This window comes from Equus przewalskii, chromosome X, assembly GCF_037783145.1.
Source record: "Equus przewalskii isolate Varuska chromosome X, EquPr2, whole genome shotgun sequence".
NCBI classification, from domain to species: Eukaryota; Metazoa; Chordata; class Mammalia; order Perissodactyla; family Equidae; genus Equus; species Equus przewalskii.
This window is the reverse complement of record NC_091863.1, coordinates 119,572,694-119,590,590: the sequence shown is the minus strand read 5'-3', so window position 1 is coordinate 119,590,590 and position 17,897 is coordinate 119,572,694. Positions and strand designations below refer to the sequence as shown.

The 17,897-nt window shown below is 49.4% G+C and overlaps 1 protein-coding gene, 1 long non-coding RNA gene and 1 pseudogene across 4 annotated transcripts in view; all 3 read left to right on the top strand.

Moving 5' to 3' along the window:
* TMEM185A (transmembrane protein 185A) overlaps positions 1–8,821 on the top strand; it is a 38,328-nt gene extending 29,507 nt beyond the window's left edge. The window contains exons 4-7 of one of the 3 annotated variants that reach the window (XM_070604262.1): positions 1,786–1,869; positions 5,042–5,218; positions 5,772–5,895; positions 7,124–8,821. In XM_070604262.1, the coding sequence (XP_070460363.1) occupies positions 1,786–1,869; positions 5,042–5,218; positions 5,772–5,895; positions 7,124–7,368 (630 nt within the window). In that variant the 3' untranslated portion in view covers positions 7,369–8,821. Of the gene's footprint in view, positions 1–1,785; positions 1,870–3,014; positions 4,118–5,041; positions 5,219–5,771; positions 5,896–7,123 lie in introns of those variants that run through there. The other 2 variants (XM_070604263.1, XM_070604264.1) reach the window with 2 other exon arrangements.
* Positions 8,822–10,465: 1,644 nt separating this feature from the next.
* On the top strand, positions 10,466–13,582 carry LOC103542814 (heat shock transcription factor, X-linked-like; annotated as a pseudogene).
* Positions 13,583–15,746: 2,164 nt separating this feature from the next.
* LOC139080995 (uncharacterized) lies at positions 15,747–17,851 on the top strand. The gene is made up of 2 exons (XR_011535914.1): positions 15,747–15,884; positions 17,058–17,851. It is a non-coding gene; the product is annotated as an uncharacterized lncRNA (long non-coding RNA).
* Positions 17,852–17,897: the final 46 nt, after the last annotated feature.

The window sequence follows — 17,897 nt, the reverse complement described above, 5'->3', positions numbered from 1 at the left end:
CCTGGAGAACAGGTAACGAGGGTGGAAGTGTCTTGAGAAATGGTGCAGTACCCAACAGGCACACACATCCCCTTCAGAATTAGTTGTGGTTATTTAAGAATGAAATAAAAATAATATTTTTCTTTCAATTTATGTGAGTTATTTTCTTTTTAGATGGCTACTCAGGACGTAAATACTAAGTTTAGATCTAATTACTTAAATCAGTGGAACAGTTAGATATTTCTTTTGCTCAGAGGCCTATGAAAGAACTGCTGAGTCACTAAATGCCCTGTGAACTGAGAGCTTTGGGAAGCTCTGGGCCAGATCAGATGGTTTCATGTGGTTTTCATTCTGTAGGTGGTGGCAAGCACTGTAGCCAGAAGGAAGACCGTCTGGAGGGCGTTTGGGAGCAGAGCGCCTTTAAGACTGGAGGCTGGGGGACTAGTCAGAGGGCTGTTGGAGTGCTTTGGGAGGATTGGTGATGAGGAAGGCCTGACTAGGCAATAGTAATGGGGATGGAGAGAAGGTAGGGGATTCAAGAGAAGTCTGGATGGTAGAGAAGACAGGACATGGTGACTGATTATGAGAGTGTGGGAAAAGGAAGATAGGGTGCTCTCTGGTGTCATGGCTTGGGTAATAGGCCACTTGAAATGGGAGGCTGTCGAAAGGGGTGAGACAGGGTAAAGGTGTGTATGTGGGGTAGTGAACTCAGTTTGGGACTGGCTTCATCTGAGGTGCCTCTTGGAGAGCTGGGTGTGGGCAAGCCAGCAGTGTGGATGACATTTCTTCTTCCCTAGTCCCAGGGTGGAGCGATTGAGTGAAAGCTTGTGTGTTTGTGTCCATGTCTCGCTAGTGGGAAGAGAAGCCTGAGTTTGAGGCTCTGGGGAGCATCACCATTTAAGGAGAAGAAAAGGAGACTGAAAAGAAACCATGAGAGCACCAGGAGGAGGGCAGGGCTGCATGCTGGGCTCCTAGCAGGAGGAAGGAGTGCTCAGTGCCATCAGATGCTGCAGAGATGCTCCAGGAGGATGTGAATTGAAATGGTGTGATGTTGCAGAGGTTATTGGCAACCTTGATGAAAGCAGTTTCTGACTGGTCATGGGCACGAAGGCCAGATCACAGTGTGTGGAGCTTTGAAGGGCAAGGGAGGCCATAGGGGCTTAAGTATCCATGATGTCTCACAAAGTTTGATGGTAACAGAAAGAGCTGGGGCTAGGAGGGGATACTGGGTCAAGGGAGGGGGCGTTCCTTTGGTCTTAGGGTTCCTTTGTGTTTAATGGGAATGAGTTGTACTTGTTTCTGTGCTTCTGGGAAGAATCAGTAGAAGAGGCAGGGTTAAAGATGCAGTAAAGAACCTATAATTGATGTCTTGATGTGACAGGGCCCTCAAGGAGCCAGAACGGAAGGGGTGGGATGCAGGGCCGAGTCCTGGGTACAAGAAGAAGGAAGTACAGCGATGGTTAGGAATAGAGATGTCTGTGGGTAGGGGCAGGAAGGAGGCTCGGGGAGTCTACTGCAAATTGCCTCTATACTTGGCGAGCCTGGAAACAAGGTTGTTGCTTGGGCCAGCATAAAGGGCAGGGAAGCCACTAAGCAGAGAGGACGAGACCAGAGGCCAGGGGCAGGTTTCTCCTTGGCACAGCACTGGTTCCCTCCTCCAGTGCTGAGAATCACGAGGTCCCAGTGTAACTTCATGAAACTTCTATGGCATTACAATTTGCAGTGCCTTTTAGTGTGTTAACCAAATAATTGCAGTATCGAAGACAACTTGTACTTTGTTTAACTGATTCTTCTCTTCATTTTTAGTTAGAAATCCTGTGTTCTGTCAACATTCTCCAGTTTATATTCATTGCCTTAAGACTGGACAAGATCATCCACTGGCCCTGGCTTGTATGTAACTTTTTAAATCCCTAAATAAACTTTTATTTTTTATTATAAAAGTAATTTGTGTTCATTGTAGAAAACTTCGAAAAGACAGACAAGCATAGGTAATAGAATAATAATCACGCATAATCCACTGGGACATAACAGGTTAGTGGTTTTTGCTTTTTTGTTTTGGGGTTTATTGTTTCATATAGTTGAGATCATACTACATATATAATTTTTTATCCTGCTTTTTTGTTCTAACATAAAGTTTAACTGATGCAAAATATTCTTCAAATGTGTTTACCAAACCATCCCCTTATTTCTGAATATTGAAGTTGTCACCAGTGTTTTGCAATTATAAATCATGCTGCAGCATATATTTTTGTGCATAAAAAAATCTTTGCCTGATTTTTTTTCATTGTTTTCTTAGGAAAGACTCCAGAAACAGTATTACTGGGCCAGGGGGTGGGGACTTTTTGAGATTTTGAAATACAAACTGCACTGCCAACTTGCTTTTCAAAAAAGTTGTGCCACTTGACACTCCTGCCAGGGGTGAGGTCTAAGTCATGCTTGTAACCTGTGGCTTCGGTTAGTGGGTGTTTGGTTAAAATTGACTGTGCATAGATAGATGGATGGATGGATAGATACATACATACATACATATATATGTATATATGGCGAGCTGCAAATTAAGAATACAGTATGGTTTCAACTATTAATGCGTAGAAAGAAGATGATAACAAAGGTGGAAGAGTTACAGTGCCTTTAGGGGGTGAGCTCTTGCTGGTAGTTTGTGTTCCCCCTGCCGTTGCTTGATGTGTACTTTTTCATACAAGACATTTTCTGTAATGAACATGGTTTACCTTTTAAAAAAACAAAATTAAAAAAGAAAGCATTTGGTGACAGGAATGAAAATAAGGGGACATGTGTCACCTCCATTATAAAGACAAGACTCATGAGGTCTGCCCAAAGTCTTTGATATAACATTCATAATAAAAAATATTTTTCAGGCACCCATTCTATGTCTTCAGGGTGCTGTATCTGGAGAATAGTAATTGGGTTCAAAACTTTCTGTTATGATTTGGAGGAGACAAATCTGGATAAGACCAAAATTTTAGTGTAAGGTACAATCAGAAAAAAAGATTGGGAATTTTGAATGTTTTCTGTAGGTGAACAGAGGGATTTTTCCAGCCCTAATCCTGTGCAAGTTGCAGCACATGAAGCAATCTGATTGCATGTTTCTCACAATGATCAAGAGAGACCAAGTGAAGCCGTTATGGTCACTAACATTCCACCCACGAGGGGCATGCCACTGTATGAGAGTCTGATTGCAGAAGTGTTTTAGGGACACATGGAAAAGGCTGTGCATAGACTTTACAGCAAAACCTATCATCAGGAGCTCCAACTACTCAGGAGGATTAAAAATCATATACCAACTCAAGTCATAGGTCTAAAAATAAAATGTAAAACAAAAGAACTTTTAGAAGAAAACAGGAGGAAATCTTTGGACCTGGGCTTATGTGAAGAGTTCCTGGAAATGATGCCAACAACATGGTACATAAAAGAAGCTCAAAATTGAAATGAAATTAATGAAAACACAGGCCACCGACAAGGAGAAAATATTTGCAAAGCATATATCTGGCCAAGGACTTGTATTCAAAACACGTAAAGAACTCTCAAAACTCAAAAGTGAAAACCAAACAAGCTAATTTAAAAATTGACAAAAGACTTGAACAGACAGTTCACAAAGAGGATATACATCTGGTGAATAAACACATGAAAAGGACATCACTACCCTTTAGGGAAAGACAAATAGAAACTAGAATGAGGTGCTGCAGTGTGCTGATCAGAATGGCGAAGATAAAAAGCACAATACCAAGTGCTGGGGAGGATGCAGAGGGACTGGGATACTCGCATGTCGCTGCTGGGAACGCCAAATTGTACAGGCTCTCTGGAATACGGTTTGACAACTTATAAAGTTAAACATGGAGTTACCATATGACATAGCAGTGCAAATTCTGGGCATTTCCCCTAGGGAAATGCGAATGTACAGCCACACAAAAACCCATGTGCAAGTGTGTATAGCTGCTTTGTTTGTGATAGCCAGAAGCAGGAAAGCACCCAGATCTCCTCCCCCAGGTGACTGGATGAACAGGCTGTGGTGCATCCATCCAGTGGAACACCACTCAGCAATAAAGAGAAACGACCTGTGATACACACAACCACCTAGATGAATCTGAGACATTCTGCTGATTTCGAGAAGTTTTAGAAGGTGACATGCCATATGATTCCATCTACATTACGTTTTTGAAAAGACAAAAATGTAGTGATAGAGAACAGATTAGTGGTTGCCAGGGGTTATGGGTAGGTTGAAGGTGTGACACAGTGAAAGGACAGCACGAGGGAGTCTTGTGGGGTGAAGGAGCTGTCTTGTGCCCTGCCTGGGGCTATGCAGATCTCCACATGCCTGCGTGAAAAGTCATAGAACTGTACACCAAAGGAAAACAGCCAATTTTACTGTTTGATAAGACAAAGGGCTAACAGACGTATTCAAGGGGGCAGTGCAGGAGGGAGAAAAGGTCTCACAGGGGAGCCTAGTGAGGCCCCCAAGTCTTATCCTGTGGGCTTGTGTGGGTGCAAAACAAGGTCTTTCTAGTATGACAGCAACAGACACAGAACCCGCCTGGGTGAGAAGGCAACGACCAGGTGGTGGAACCCTTCCAGCATCAGAGTGCAAGTTAGTGGAGAGCCTGTGTACCCTGGGCAGCCAGCTTCCAGGGGGCACACTCCCCAAAGTCTTTGGCCAAAGTTCCTCTGGCAAGATGTTGAAATGGCCTGTGAAGAGGGTATGTCAGGATGAGGTGGGGCAAGTGTGCCTGAGGTGGCAGCACTGCCCTGTTTCCCTCCAGGGCTGGTGATGTGATGCTGGCAGAGCCAGCGTGGGCTGAGTAAGATCATACCTGAGTGAAGAGCAGTTGCCAGGCTTGTCACCCCAAGAGTGACCCATGCCAGGGCACTTCCTGGCCTGGCAGCAGGTCCCCTGGTAAACGCACTGTGTACTCTTCCCCATGCTGCCCTCACAGCAGTCCTCATTTGTGCTGTCTTACTCACAGAGATCAGCAAGGGGTTGGCTATGCCTACCTCAGATGCTGGGGTGCAAACTAGAGAGACATTTCTTCTCTGCTCCTGCCCTCAGGTCGTGTGTGTCCCCCTGTGGATTCTCATGTCCTTTCTGTGCCTGGTGGTCCTCTATTACATTGTGTGGTCCGTCCTGTTCCTGCGCTCCATGGATGTGATTGCAGAACAGCGAAGGACACACATAACAATGGCACTGAGCTGGATGACCATTGTTGTGCCTCTCCTTACTTTTGAGGTAAGTTTTCGACAGCAGAACTCTTCAAACCCTGCTGCCCTGTGACAGCACCCTATACCGGCAGCCCACTCTCCCAGGAAGTCACTGTATGCCAGCTCTTGGAGAGTGTGCCGAGAGAGAATGAGAGGAAAATTAGAACATCCTTTCCTTTGGGGGGCTGGGGGCTGGCAGGGGGAAGTGCACCTTTCTAGCCATCTGTATGTATCAGGTTTTCTGCTTCTAGAAAGAGAAAGTTGGATGTTGTATTTTCATATTTTACTTCTGTGGAGAATTACAGAAGAGGCCCCATTGACCCCTCCAGGCGAACACCAGGAGGAGTTCCCCGTACAGTCCTGGCACTGAAAATTTCCAGGTGGACAGATTTTGTTTAGTCCTGAGGGAGGATGTCAAAGCTTGTCCCCTCCTTTCCCTAGAACAGAGGGTTTCTGTAGTGTCCTGTGGAGCTGACTTGCCCCCTTATGAGACCTGACGAGGGAGGGGTGGTCTGGCTTCAGACATTGTTTGTTTTCAGGTGCTGCATCAGCAGAACCTCTGACTGTTTCTTTTCCTTTAGATCCTGCTGGTTCACAAACTGGATGGCCACAATGCATTCTCTTGTATTCCAATATTTGTCCCTCTTTGGCTTTCTTTGATCACTCTGATGGCAACCACATTCGGACAGAAGGGAGGGAACCACTGTATGTACTCAGCATTTCAGAAGCCCTTGGTCTGTGTGTGTGTGTGTGTGTGTGTGTGTGTGTGTATTTGTGCTTGTCTGTGTGCGTGTGTGCATGTGGCCTCACTCTGTGAAAGGATGAGCCAGAGGGCCACAATTGAGGAGTTTGCATTGGAAAGCTAAAGCTGAGGAAGGTCTGGAATCTTCCAAAGGAAGGGCATGCTGTCAACCTTGCTTCCCCTGCCCTGTACCACAGCCTCCCTAGTGGTGCACTGTGTGATTTGAGGTGGGACTGACCATGGCAGGTAGCCTCTCTGAGCCCCATGGGGATCCACTTTCCTGAGAGCTCCTGAGGATTAGATGAAAATCCACATCACCTCCCAAACCCTGGCAGTCCTCCTAGGTTCTGTTTCCTCCTCTCTCTACCCAGTGTCATTCCTGATGTCACCAAGTGTTATCAGTGGCACCCTGCTTGCTCTCTCTTCCTCCCCACCTGCATGCTGTTATATACCCAGTTTTGAAGCGATCTTTGACAAGGGTCCCTTCCGCACTAGCCTATGAGCTCCTTTGCATATAGCCCCAGAGCATGCCCTTGGAACTCCATGGGATGGGGGGTCTGTGCCCCCAGAGAGCCAGCACTGAGCTGGCGGTCCCATGGTACACAGAGAGGAAGAGTCGGCCTTGGAGAAGTAGCTTTGAGGAGGCCCCAGAAACTCAGGCTGCCTCCTGGCCTGGACCAACATCTGTCTGCCATCCCCCTGGATTCCAGAGGATGACAGAAATCCTTTTCTTGGATGAGATTCTTTGTCGTACATGAGTTTATCCCAAGTGGGGAAGATTAGAGGATGTTGACATAGTGCAGACATTGCAGGTATTTGAGACTCACACAGCAATAGTTCTCAAACTGGAGCACCCATGAGAATCCCTGGGAGGGCCTGTGTGCAGGCGGACTGCCCACCCCACCCACAGTTGCTGATTCACGGAGGTCTGGGCCAGGGCCGAGATTGCATCCCCAACAAGGCCCCAGGGATACAAACTGGTCGCTGCCAGTCTGGGAACCCCACTTGGAGAACCACAGAGCCACAGGTCTTACTTCTTGCCCTTAGTGGGTATTTAGGCCTTGCTCAGTCTCCATTCCTGAGACATCAGGGTAAAGCATTACATTGTTCAAGTAAAACTTACTCAGGAAAGAAAAGTAACGTGAAATTCAGTGGAGGCTAGTGTTTAATAAGTACATTCTTCTTTTTCAGGGTGGTTTGGTATTCGCAAGGATTTCTGTCAGTTTCTGCTTGAAATATTCCCGTTTTTGAGAGAATACGGAAATATTTCCTATGACCTCCATCATGAAGATAATGAGGAAACCGAAGAAACTCCAGTTCCAGAACCTCCGAAAATCGCTCCTATGTTTCGAAAGAAGACCAGGGTAGTTATCACCCAGAGTCCTGGAAAGTATGTCCTCCCCCCTCCTAAATTAAATATTGAAATGCCGGATTAGATGCCATTTCCTGGGACAGAACGTAAGTGGACTGGGACACATGCTCTCTTCTACCTTCCTCTGCCTCTTTGTTCACCCCCCCCCCCCCGAACTGGAACTGGAGCTGGGTCTCCAGGAACTTCCATCTCATGCCTTGTTTGCACTCAATGCCTACCAGTGACTCACCACGACGGGACACACAGGTGGCAGGTGACTGGAACATGCGGTGTGGTATGGGGTGTCTGTCAGTGGATGTGGATGTGATGGAGGGAATGTGTGTGTGAGAGGGAGAAAACCATCTCCCTCTAGGAGGGTGGCTGAGGAGCGGGCTTGGATGCACAGAGGACGGCTGATTACGCCAGAGAAGGAACGTCTGCGTGGCTGGCTTTCACAGTGCTAAAATCCCATCAAAAGTGTTATTTGAAAATGTATTTTTAAACCAGGCCGGCCTCGCTGTGCACCTCAGATTCTCCTGTTGTGGCATAGTCAGTAGGAACTGTACATACACCTCTCTGGCACCACGTGTGTATCCACGCCGTCATTACTGTCTGTGTTCCTGCTGTGGAAGTAGTTTCTCCTTGGGCATGCTGACAGCAGGTTTTAATGGCCCCGTTGGTGAGCCCTTTCTAATGAAGTGACTCCGTGCCTGTATAGTATTTATATGAATATTTTAGCATTGTAATATACCGTGTTAAATCCTAGTTCTGTACAGTATATTCTGTTAAAGTATTTTTTTACAAGCTTGTACTAGAGACATACGTGTTCTGTTGCAGAAGTCGAAGCCGGTGGCACACCTGTCCTGCCCACTGGGGTGCCACCCATTAAGGGGACATCACCATTCCCCCTTGAATTTCTCCACATACATAGTAGCTGCTACTGCCAGAACAGCCACAATAAGCAAGAAATGGTTTGTGCTTTTGTAACATTCTGGGAATATTGACTTGCAAGAAATCTATAAAGCACGACTTGAAACTGGAACACTGGAGAAAGTTGCCAAGACTAGAAACAGCCAGCAGAATTGTATGTATGTTAAGGTCCGAGGCTTTCTTCCACCAACAAGAACGCATCCAGCTGGGCGCATGCCTTTATCTAGGAGTACAGTTGCTCCAAGAGCTGGTGGTACAGCCCTGAGGCAGAGCAGAAGAAAGCAGATCCTACAGGATAAGAGCCTTCTGCCTGGGAACAAGTAGCCCATTTTTTAACAGAGGATGAAAGGAACATTGACACTCCCACCCAGGAGAAGAGTGGAGGGTTTAAAGCAGGCAGCTGTTAACTTGTCTAAACCAAGCTCAGCTGACATCCACCCGTCCATGACACCACCCTGGCAGTGGCCCCCAGCAAGCCTGTTCTCTCTGGGGGAGAGGGGGGACATATGGAACGGTGTAGCCTTTCCTGCTTGGTGTGTAACAAATGTAGCTCAATCCACTATTTTTGCTCCCTTTACCTGTTCAATAAACCGGTTCCTCATTTTTCATGTGCACTGTGTGGCTCTTGCTTTAGATACAATCAGGACCCTGGAATTGTTCTCAACCAGCAAGAAAGGAAACCTCTAGCTGCCATGGGTGGCCGAGGCGAGCAAGGCTGGGGAAACATCTCTAATGAGTCTTCAGGTAGAGCTAGAACATACAGCAGAGAGAGGGAAAGGGGTGTCACGGAGAGTCTACGTTGGCTGGGGACGCTGTTTTGCACTTGTCACAGCTTAGGAGCCTTTCGAGAGTGTTCTCAGGTTCCAAGATGGTCTAAATCCCAAAGTGACCTTTTAGTGGTCCTGAGGCATTCCCCAGTCACATCAGTGGCTGCGTATTGCTTACATCTAAATAAAATACTCTGTGATTTCTGTGTAGCTTGCCCTAGCTGTTTCTACGTTTTCAAGGGCACTTAACTCAGGTGGCATTTCAGCCCATGGTTTGCAGCAATTGACAAGGAAGTCTGACACTTGCTGCTGATGGAATGATTTCCTGCAGGCAGTCAAAGGCCACAGATGGGTCGTTTCTTAAGCTCATTAGATTTCAGACTTGCCGTTAGACAAACACCCTTTTCAATAACCACAGTAGCTATGACTTAAGTGTCAGGTACCTTGCTACCTGCTGCATGTCCCATTGAAGGCTCAGGACCCTGTGAAGCAGGTGCTCTTACCCCCATGAGGAAACAGAGGCCCAGAGAGGTTGAGTAACGGGCCCAAAGTCACACAGCTGGGTAATGGCAGGACCGAAATGCCAATGTGGGCAGTCTGCACACAGAGCCTCTGCTCTCACCCACTGGGCCAGAGTGCCTGGGCCCTGGGCTGATAACGCCTCAAGTTTGGAGGCATTTCTGGTTCATGGAAACCTCTGGAAGATCATGGAGCTCCATGCCAAGGATAGAGTAGGGGATGTTGGTGGAGGTGGCCTTGCATGTGGGGAGAATGTGCTCGAGAGGCTGCTCTGCATGACCACCTCTTACTGATTGTCCCAGCACTACACCCCAAAGAAGGATTGCAGAGCTCAAACCCTGGGCACAAACCAGGATGGGTGTCCCTGTAGACGTTGGTCAAGGAAAGTAAGCCGTGGGTGAGGCCAGTGGCTAATACCCTGACACGGCATGCCCGGGAAGGCAGATGGTGTATAACGGGTCTGTCTGTGCGGTGAGGGGCATGGGTGCAGGCTGAGGAGAGGCAGGAAGAAGGCTGCCTTCTCCTCCGCATCAATCTGCCAGGTGGTGGTGGGTCACCTAGCTAACCCATTCACCCAAGCAGCAACCTGCCATGTGCCTTCTGGTGACCAACGGCATGGCCACGTTAGGGTCTCTGAGGAGGACCTGGCTGTGACAGCACGAAAAGGATGATGTGACGGTGCCCTTGACCATGGATGCCCGTCCTGGACTTTGCTGAGTGCTTAAAAGCACAAATCCGTCTTATTCAGAGCCCTCAAGGCCAATGGACTCCGAGAATGAGCTCTGACCTTCTCTAGTTGGTACGCGAGTGTAGGTCTGCAAACCCCAGGAGCCCGAGGACAAGAGAACTCATGGTTTGCACTGAATGTTTGGCTTGTTACTTTAAACCCATATACGAGTGTCCACTTTCGCAGTGAGATGACTGTGTGTGGACCAGAATGTTGGTGTGCTCACAGGTCATTGTGGGGCCTGGCTCTATATTAGGTCCCTTGCTGGTTATGTTGTGATGTCACCCCAAGAAGCATGAGCCCCTTTGTGATGTCCTGAGCTGCAATGTTATCAAGGGGCACTGCTGGCCACGCTGCCCTCTCATGTGCACATGACGGAAGGACATGCCGCCACTTAGTACAGCTAGAGAGGAGAAAAGTCATCCAACAGGCCAGGGGCCCGACATCGGGATGACGCCTTTTCCTCCAGAAACAAGGGCTCCCGCAATTGGCTCAGAGAGCTACGCTCCTCCAGTAGATGTCTCACTCACCCTGACCCAGCTGGTGTCAGCTGGGCACCCTGACTTCAGGCTGCTGCTTGAAGAAATTGCTTTCCAAGCTTTGCACGAAGAGCCTTGGTTCAAAAGGCCTTGCACGCCTGTGATGCCCTATCAGGGGAGAAGGCAGTCTCCTCTCTCTGCTCTTTCCTGAGAAGCTGGACAGTCGTCCACAGCAATCAGTTTGCATCAACTTGGTGGGCCGCTGGTGGGACGTGCATAGGTATCGATGAGAAACTGTTTCGAAAGGAGATTTTGGAGAGAGATGGCCCAAACAAAGTGTTTGAAACAGACCGTATGAAGAGTTTCATCTGTCAGATTAACCTCTAAGGACCCAGCAAAATGCATCAGGACATTCACACGTCCATCTGCTTTACCCATTTTTTCACCCAGGAGAGAACCGTCTACGTCCTGAGCCAGGCAACTGCCGACAAACCACCCAAGGGGCTGAGCCGCTGGGCTCTGGGATGGCGGGGTCGGGTCAGGTGGAAATCCCAGGACTGCCTCTTGGGAATTGGGTGCCCATTTCCCCTCCTGGTGGTGGTGATGTTGACTAAGAGGGCTCCAAATGGTGCCCAGTGTGTCGGGAGTGCTTTATTAAGAGACACACGACTTAATGGACAACATGATGACTACAGTTCACATTGCTGTAGGGCGTATGCGAAAGCTGGTAAGAGTAGATCCCAAGAGTTCTCCTCACAAGGAAAAAACTTTTCTTCTTCCTTTTTTTGTATCTGTATGAGATGATGGATGCTAACTAAACTTCCTGTGGTAATCATTTCACAATACATGTAAGTCAAGTCGTTATACTGTGCACCTGAAACTTAGACAGTGCTCTGTGTCAATTATAGCTCAATAAAACTGGAGAAAAAAGATGATACTGTTGAGACACTGTATCTTCCTGTCCTCCTGCTTGGAGACCAATGTCACTGGGGGGTTTGTGTGCACCCATGACTCCCATAGCTCGAACCTGTAACGTAGTGGGTGTCCAGGCCCCTTCCTGTGAAATAGCAGTGACCCCTGGCTTGTCCTGGGGAAGTGCTAGCCCCAAAGCACTTTTTAAAGACTGTTGAAGGTTGACTTGATGGGCGTACTTCCCGAGGTCAGCGGGCCACTGGCGGCCAAGGGCCAGTGGCTCCCAGCAAAGGGGTGATTCTGTTGCCAGCTGACACTTCTTTATAGAGCTGCCGAATCTTCTTCTCTCCCCATGTGCGAACTCCAGGTTGGCCCTGTGTAGTCATTTTCTGAGGGTGAAATGCCAGTCATAAGTTCGTGAATCTTGAGCATGTCAAAGCTAGTGCACGGCTTCCTGTCGGGATGGTGGCCTCCTGCAAAGAGGGCTCAGGACTGCTGGACTAGATCGCATAGGGGCCTGGATTGCCGTTGCTAGTTGCGATCAACTCCTTTGTGACTTGGAGTTTCTCTTTCTCTTTAAATGTTGAACCTCAGTTCCGGTTCGACTACAGTCCCTCGTTTAGGAGAGACTGCCCTCACCTTCTCGTGAGGGTGAAGAGGCGAGCAGGTATTAAACCTGCACCGAGGCTGATGGAGAGCAAGCCCAAAGCCCTGAGGATTCCTCAGCACCTACAGCCACTGAGCCACAAGACGACCTCCCAGACTCTAAGGAGCACAACCAGGAGACTCCGATCGACCGAGAACTTGACAACCCTACCTCTCAGGTCAGGAGTGACTCTGCCCTTCCAGCCACTCTTGGGACGGCAGCCAAGCCCACTGTGACAGATCCCAATGTTGCCATAGACCAGCCGGGCCGAGGCCAGCCTGAGGGCACCCAGGCTCCCGTCGTTCTCATGGCAGACATCGCCATGCCGGGTGAGTGCCCCTGGTCTGTTTCACCTTGCCTTCCATCTGGATGAATTTCTGTGGGCCTGTGGTGGCCTTGCAGCCATGCCTCCTGGGTTCCTCATTGTGCCAACCACGCAGCTCCCTGTGGCCGGATGGCTGCCTTTGTGCCACCCCTGGATGCCCGTCGTGGCTGCTGCACCTGCCACCCCCGTGATTGTGACTCCTCATCCCCCGAGTCTGTTCCACTGCTGTCCCGACTGCCATTGTTTCCCAGAATACCTGCCACCTGCTGACAGTCCCCCAGAGTACCCAGACCATGCAGACTACAACAGATAAAGGCAGTCATTTTGTCACAAATGTGCAGGTCAATAAAAAGTATGAGGGAATGAGCAACTTTCTGCTGAACAAAAGCGTTCGTCGCCTCTGTCATGTTTCTTTCTTGGCAGTTGAGGACTGCTCGGATATTCTCTGCTGGCATGGGAAAGAACTGAACGTCCCACCACTCCTGGCATAAGGCAGGCACCTAGGAGACACTCACGTGAGCCCCTCAGACACTTTTCATCCACTTTGAAGTGCTTGACAAGTACAAGAACCAAGCGTCGGTGGCCTAATGATCACAATGGCACTGCTTTCCTGGCCGTCCAGACACAACTTTCTGTCATGTCGGTGCCTTTGTCGAAGAGGATCTTCATCTCACAGAGGAGAAGAGATCCAGTCTCACCTTGTAAGAGGACTAACAAGTGCCCTCACTGTTCTGTGACAAGCAGACATGGAGCAGACAGTCACGGCCAGACTCCCACAGGTGTCACCTTAGAGGGGGCTCCTCAGCGTCTGCACCACAGGATCAACAATCGGCTTTTACTGCACGTACTGGATCTGGTGACTTCTCGGTTTTTCTTCCCTTTTGTTTGTTTTTTTTCCTTCTTTCTTTTTTGAGTTAAACATTTCAAGGGTGTCATGTTTCAATTTAGGGAGAAACCTCTGGTTGCTGGAGTGTGGGCTCATAATACATGCCCTTGTCGATGAGCCTCTTTAAAGAGTGTTTGTCTTCGGGAGCATAAGAAATACACTTCCATGTTCTTGCTGTAGAAATAATCGGGTGTAGACACCAGAAGAGCTCTGAAATCAGGTGGAGGGGAAAGTGCAAATGGCGATCCAGCAGGACCAAAAGACACCGCTCCCCCCTCCTTGTTTTGATCTGACAGCAGGTAGACAGTCCCGTGAGGAGGGGGAAGCCTGGTAAGAGAATGCACACGTGGCAGTGGAGCTCAGGAGCACTGGCATCCTGGGTCTAGCTCTGGTCTGTGGTGATTCTCCCTGCCCCACCCTGCTCACTGAGAAATCCACACTCACACATGGGTGCTCATCCCCTTTCCAACATTCGTTCGTTTGGGACTCCTTGGCTTTTAAGAAGTACCTTTTTCATCTTTACCTTGGACTTCCATGGGCCTCCTGATCTTCAATCACATGGAGATGCTGCTGTTTAAGGGCCACTTACCTATAAAGTTAGGCCCATGTGAGACTTGCTTACATGTAAGTCTACATAGAAAGGGGCAGATGTGCAGGATTGTACTGTTGAATTATCTGCCTTTCGAAAAGGGCATGGTTTTATTTACAAAATCTGGACGGCATGATGTCAGTAACAGACCAGTTCCGTACTTCATTCCTACGGCTTACTCATGTCTAGATTGTGAACCTCACATCTGTTAACTGTTAACTGAAACTGGCTGACCTTGAGGCCTTCTGGGCTAGGGCAGAGGCAGCATTCTAAGCTCAACCATGAGCCAAGGGACCCTTAAAGGCTCTCATGGGCTGGGCCATGACAGCCAAATAAAGTCTTGAAATCAACTCGTGCTAAGGGGACCAGAGGAAGGACCAGGCTGGTCCAGAGCCCTGGATTTTACTTTTGTTCCCAGGGCATCACAGGTGACAGTGTCTAGGAAAGTGAAAATGCAGTTCAACCAGAAAGGGTTGCCGAGAGTGGGCTGCATAGAATGTGCTCCAAAGTACATAAAATGTGACATCTGATGCGTAAAGTCGAAGAGCCAGGTGATTTTGGTGATGGCAGACTCACTTCCCACAAGGCATTGCCCAAGCCTCCTCTAGCTCAGGGGTCAGCTCTGTTCCCCAGTGCACCCCCACCATCTCCTCTAGGTTCCTTTTTTCTCAGTCCCTTCTTGGGTGAAGTTGTCTACGGCCAAACCATGACCGGAGGGAGGGTGGAAGTGTCAGAGGCTTTAACCCACTGAATGACCAACCCCAGGAAAAAGAAACACTGTCATTATCTGTCCTGTAGTGCATCTTCTGGAAATGTGCACACCTCCTTCTGCCTGTGTGCCCGTTAGGGATGGGGACAATTATGTCCACAGTCATTGTGATGGTCGTCATATGAAACAGGGGACACCCATGCCATAGGGACCACCCGGGTGCTCTGAGTCACTGCCCCAAAGATGGATATTGGTGGTCACGTGGTTATAGAGCAGTGGAGGGAGCAGCGATTTGTGAGAGAGCTTTCTTAGGAGAGCTGAAAACTGGTTCCCCAGTAAAGCCATAGAAATTCCCACATAAGTCCCCAAGGAGAGTGCTACTCACCTAGGGTGATCCCCCTCCTGGGGACATGTGTCAAGGTCTGGACATAGTTTTGGTTGTCCCGACTAGGGAGGTGGGGAGGGAATGCTACTGACATCTGGAGGGCAGAACCCAGGGATGCTGGTAAATGGGCTCCAGTGCCCAGGACAGCCCCCATGCAAAGCATGAGCCAGCCCCCGATGCCCACGGTGCCACTGTGCAGAGCCCCTGTCCTAGAACGCCACTCGCATGTCCTCATCTCTCAACCTAGCTCCTCATCCTTCCACCAGATCCAGGTCACGAGGCCTCAGTTTCCAGGCAGGATCAAGGGAAAAGCATTCATGCTCCCCTTCCATAGAAACACGAGTTGAAATGTCCGGGTAAACACGATGACAGTTCAGGCAAAAATGTGACAAGTTCAGGTGTCCGGGGTGGTAGAATCAATGGCACTAATAGGGACTTTATTTCAGGGAAGTATTGGGGCTCTTTAAGGCACAGGCTGACAGCACGTGAACATTTGAAAGACCCCTCAGCTCTTAGGAAACAGCTAAATGGCAGGTGGCAAGGAAACATTAGTTTCTTTGTTCTTAGCTAAATTTCCTAAATGCTTAGATTCTTCTCTTAAATTCTTCAACTCTTAAATTCTCAGTTCCTCAGCTAAATTTAAAAAACGAGTTGACAGTACAACAACGTCAAGCATTTGGAGCACACTGGGCCTAGCTTGTGGTGACTGACACTCGCCAGTGTTCGGGTGAGTGAGCTCTCTGTGGAGGACAACTGTTGTGGGGTTGGTGTGAACCTTTACAAGGGTCTCGTCCACGTCCACAACCAAGCAGAGTCTCTGGCCTGGAGACAAGGTGCAGAGACAGGCCCCAGTTTACCACCTTTAGACTGCAGGAGAACCTCAGCCATGGGCAGAGGAGGGGGCCCACATTGCCAGTGACAGATCTCCCAGATGGGGCCTTGGAGGTCTGGGCCAGTGTGCTCGCCCCTGGACCCCGTGCAAACCCCCCAGCGGGGGAGCCTCTTCCCACAGAGTGGTCCTGGCGAAGTCCGAGCTGCTCTTCGGGAGCACCCCAACTGCTCAAGCACCTCTAACATCCGTGCTGGTGCTGGGATCCTGCAAGGAGAGCTGGGGACCAGGCCATTGCAGGGACAGGAGTCACAGGGCTCAGCCGGGCCCCAGGTGAATCTCACTGCTAGCCTCCCAGGAGCCCCGGTGAAGGGGTGCAGCGCAGCCACGTGCCCACCTCCTAGGCCTCTCTCCTCCCGTCTGACAGGGGCGTTTAGAACCAGGCCACTCCCGTGTTCTTGCATCCCCCGAGAGCACCTCGTGCCATCATGTACAGACAGGGCCAGGGAAATAGTCTCGCCAGACTACTAGGGAGGAAAGGCCCCAGGGGATTTGTCCTCTCACCCTCCCAAGTGCAGCGGGAGACTCAAGGCTCGGCGTCGTGTGTTCTTGCTGACTGAGGCTTATGCAAGTTGAGACTGCCTACGTTCTCATCCTTCCTCCTGACCACCTGTTCACATATTAGTACCCTCCCTTCCTGCCTCAGTGAGTGTGAGGAGCACAAGTGAGGCAGAAGGCACCAGGGCGATACAAACGGGAAGAATTTTCCCCCACGACAGATGTGGGAGCCTGGGCTGAAGCCCTGCTGGGCCCTGGGCCAGAGCAAGAAGTTTGTTTTGGAATCTTTAAGTAGCACGTCTGTCGACAGCGGCCCCCTATTCCACCCTGAAGGGGAGGCTTCTGTCCAGCCAATTGAAGCTGGTATTGTCAGCCTCTCGGATCCTCAGTAGACAGGCAAATACCACGTCACCTCACTGGCCTTCCTGGGTAGGGCAGCAGTGAATACTCACTAGGATAGCTGACACTTAAGCCTGTGACAGCTGAAACTTGTCAGTTTTACCTTTTTCACAGGCACGCTTCTGAGACCTTGACACACCTCCTTGCTGTCAAAAAGAGGAGCATCTGTACACCACGTCCTCACTCCTTGATGACCTGGGACCTGCACAACAAATGCTCACTTTGCTGTGGGTGATGATGGTTCAGGGATCCCCTCAGCAGCCACTGAGACACATCAGCATGCTGCCCTGATCGTCAGCCCAGGGTGCTAGACCCTTCCATCAGCTGCTGCCACGCTTCCCTCAGTGGCTGGCTGTTCTCATACAGGATGCAGCGTGGCCTCTGAGCTCCCAGCACATCGTCTACACAGAATTGACTGACTAAGCTGTCACTGTTCGATGGGGACGTTCTGGAAATGCACTGGGTCCCAGCTAGGGGTGACACTCCTAAGCCTGTGCTGAAATTAATAAAAGGAACCTTAACTAAAGTGGAGTCAGGAACACCTGAATGGGGAGCTCTCACACCCTATCGTACATCCTCAATTACACCAAACAAGAAGAGATATCTGGCTTGCATCTCGGACAGGAAGTAAAGCTACTTTACTACTGAAGGAAGATTTCTCTCCCCACCCAGCAACAGCCCAGCCAATGAGAAATGCCGCAGCTCAGCCAATGAGAAGCCATTGCTGCCCTGAACTATTAAGTTCCCCCAGTTGACTTTCCTTTGCGAAACCCTCCCCTCCTTTCTCTCTATAAAAGCAGCTCCCCTCCTTGGTTTTCCCGACATGCCTATGGTTCCCCATGGCATGCCCTTCCTGAATTGCAATTCTTTTGGCTATTTCCGAATAAACTCTGTTTGAGATAAAATAACAGGTGAGTTTGCTTCTGAAGTCGACACCTGCCTGCTCCATGAGGA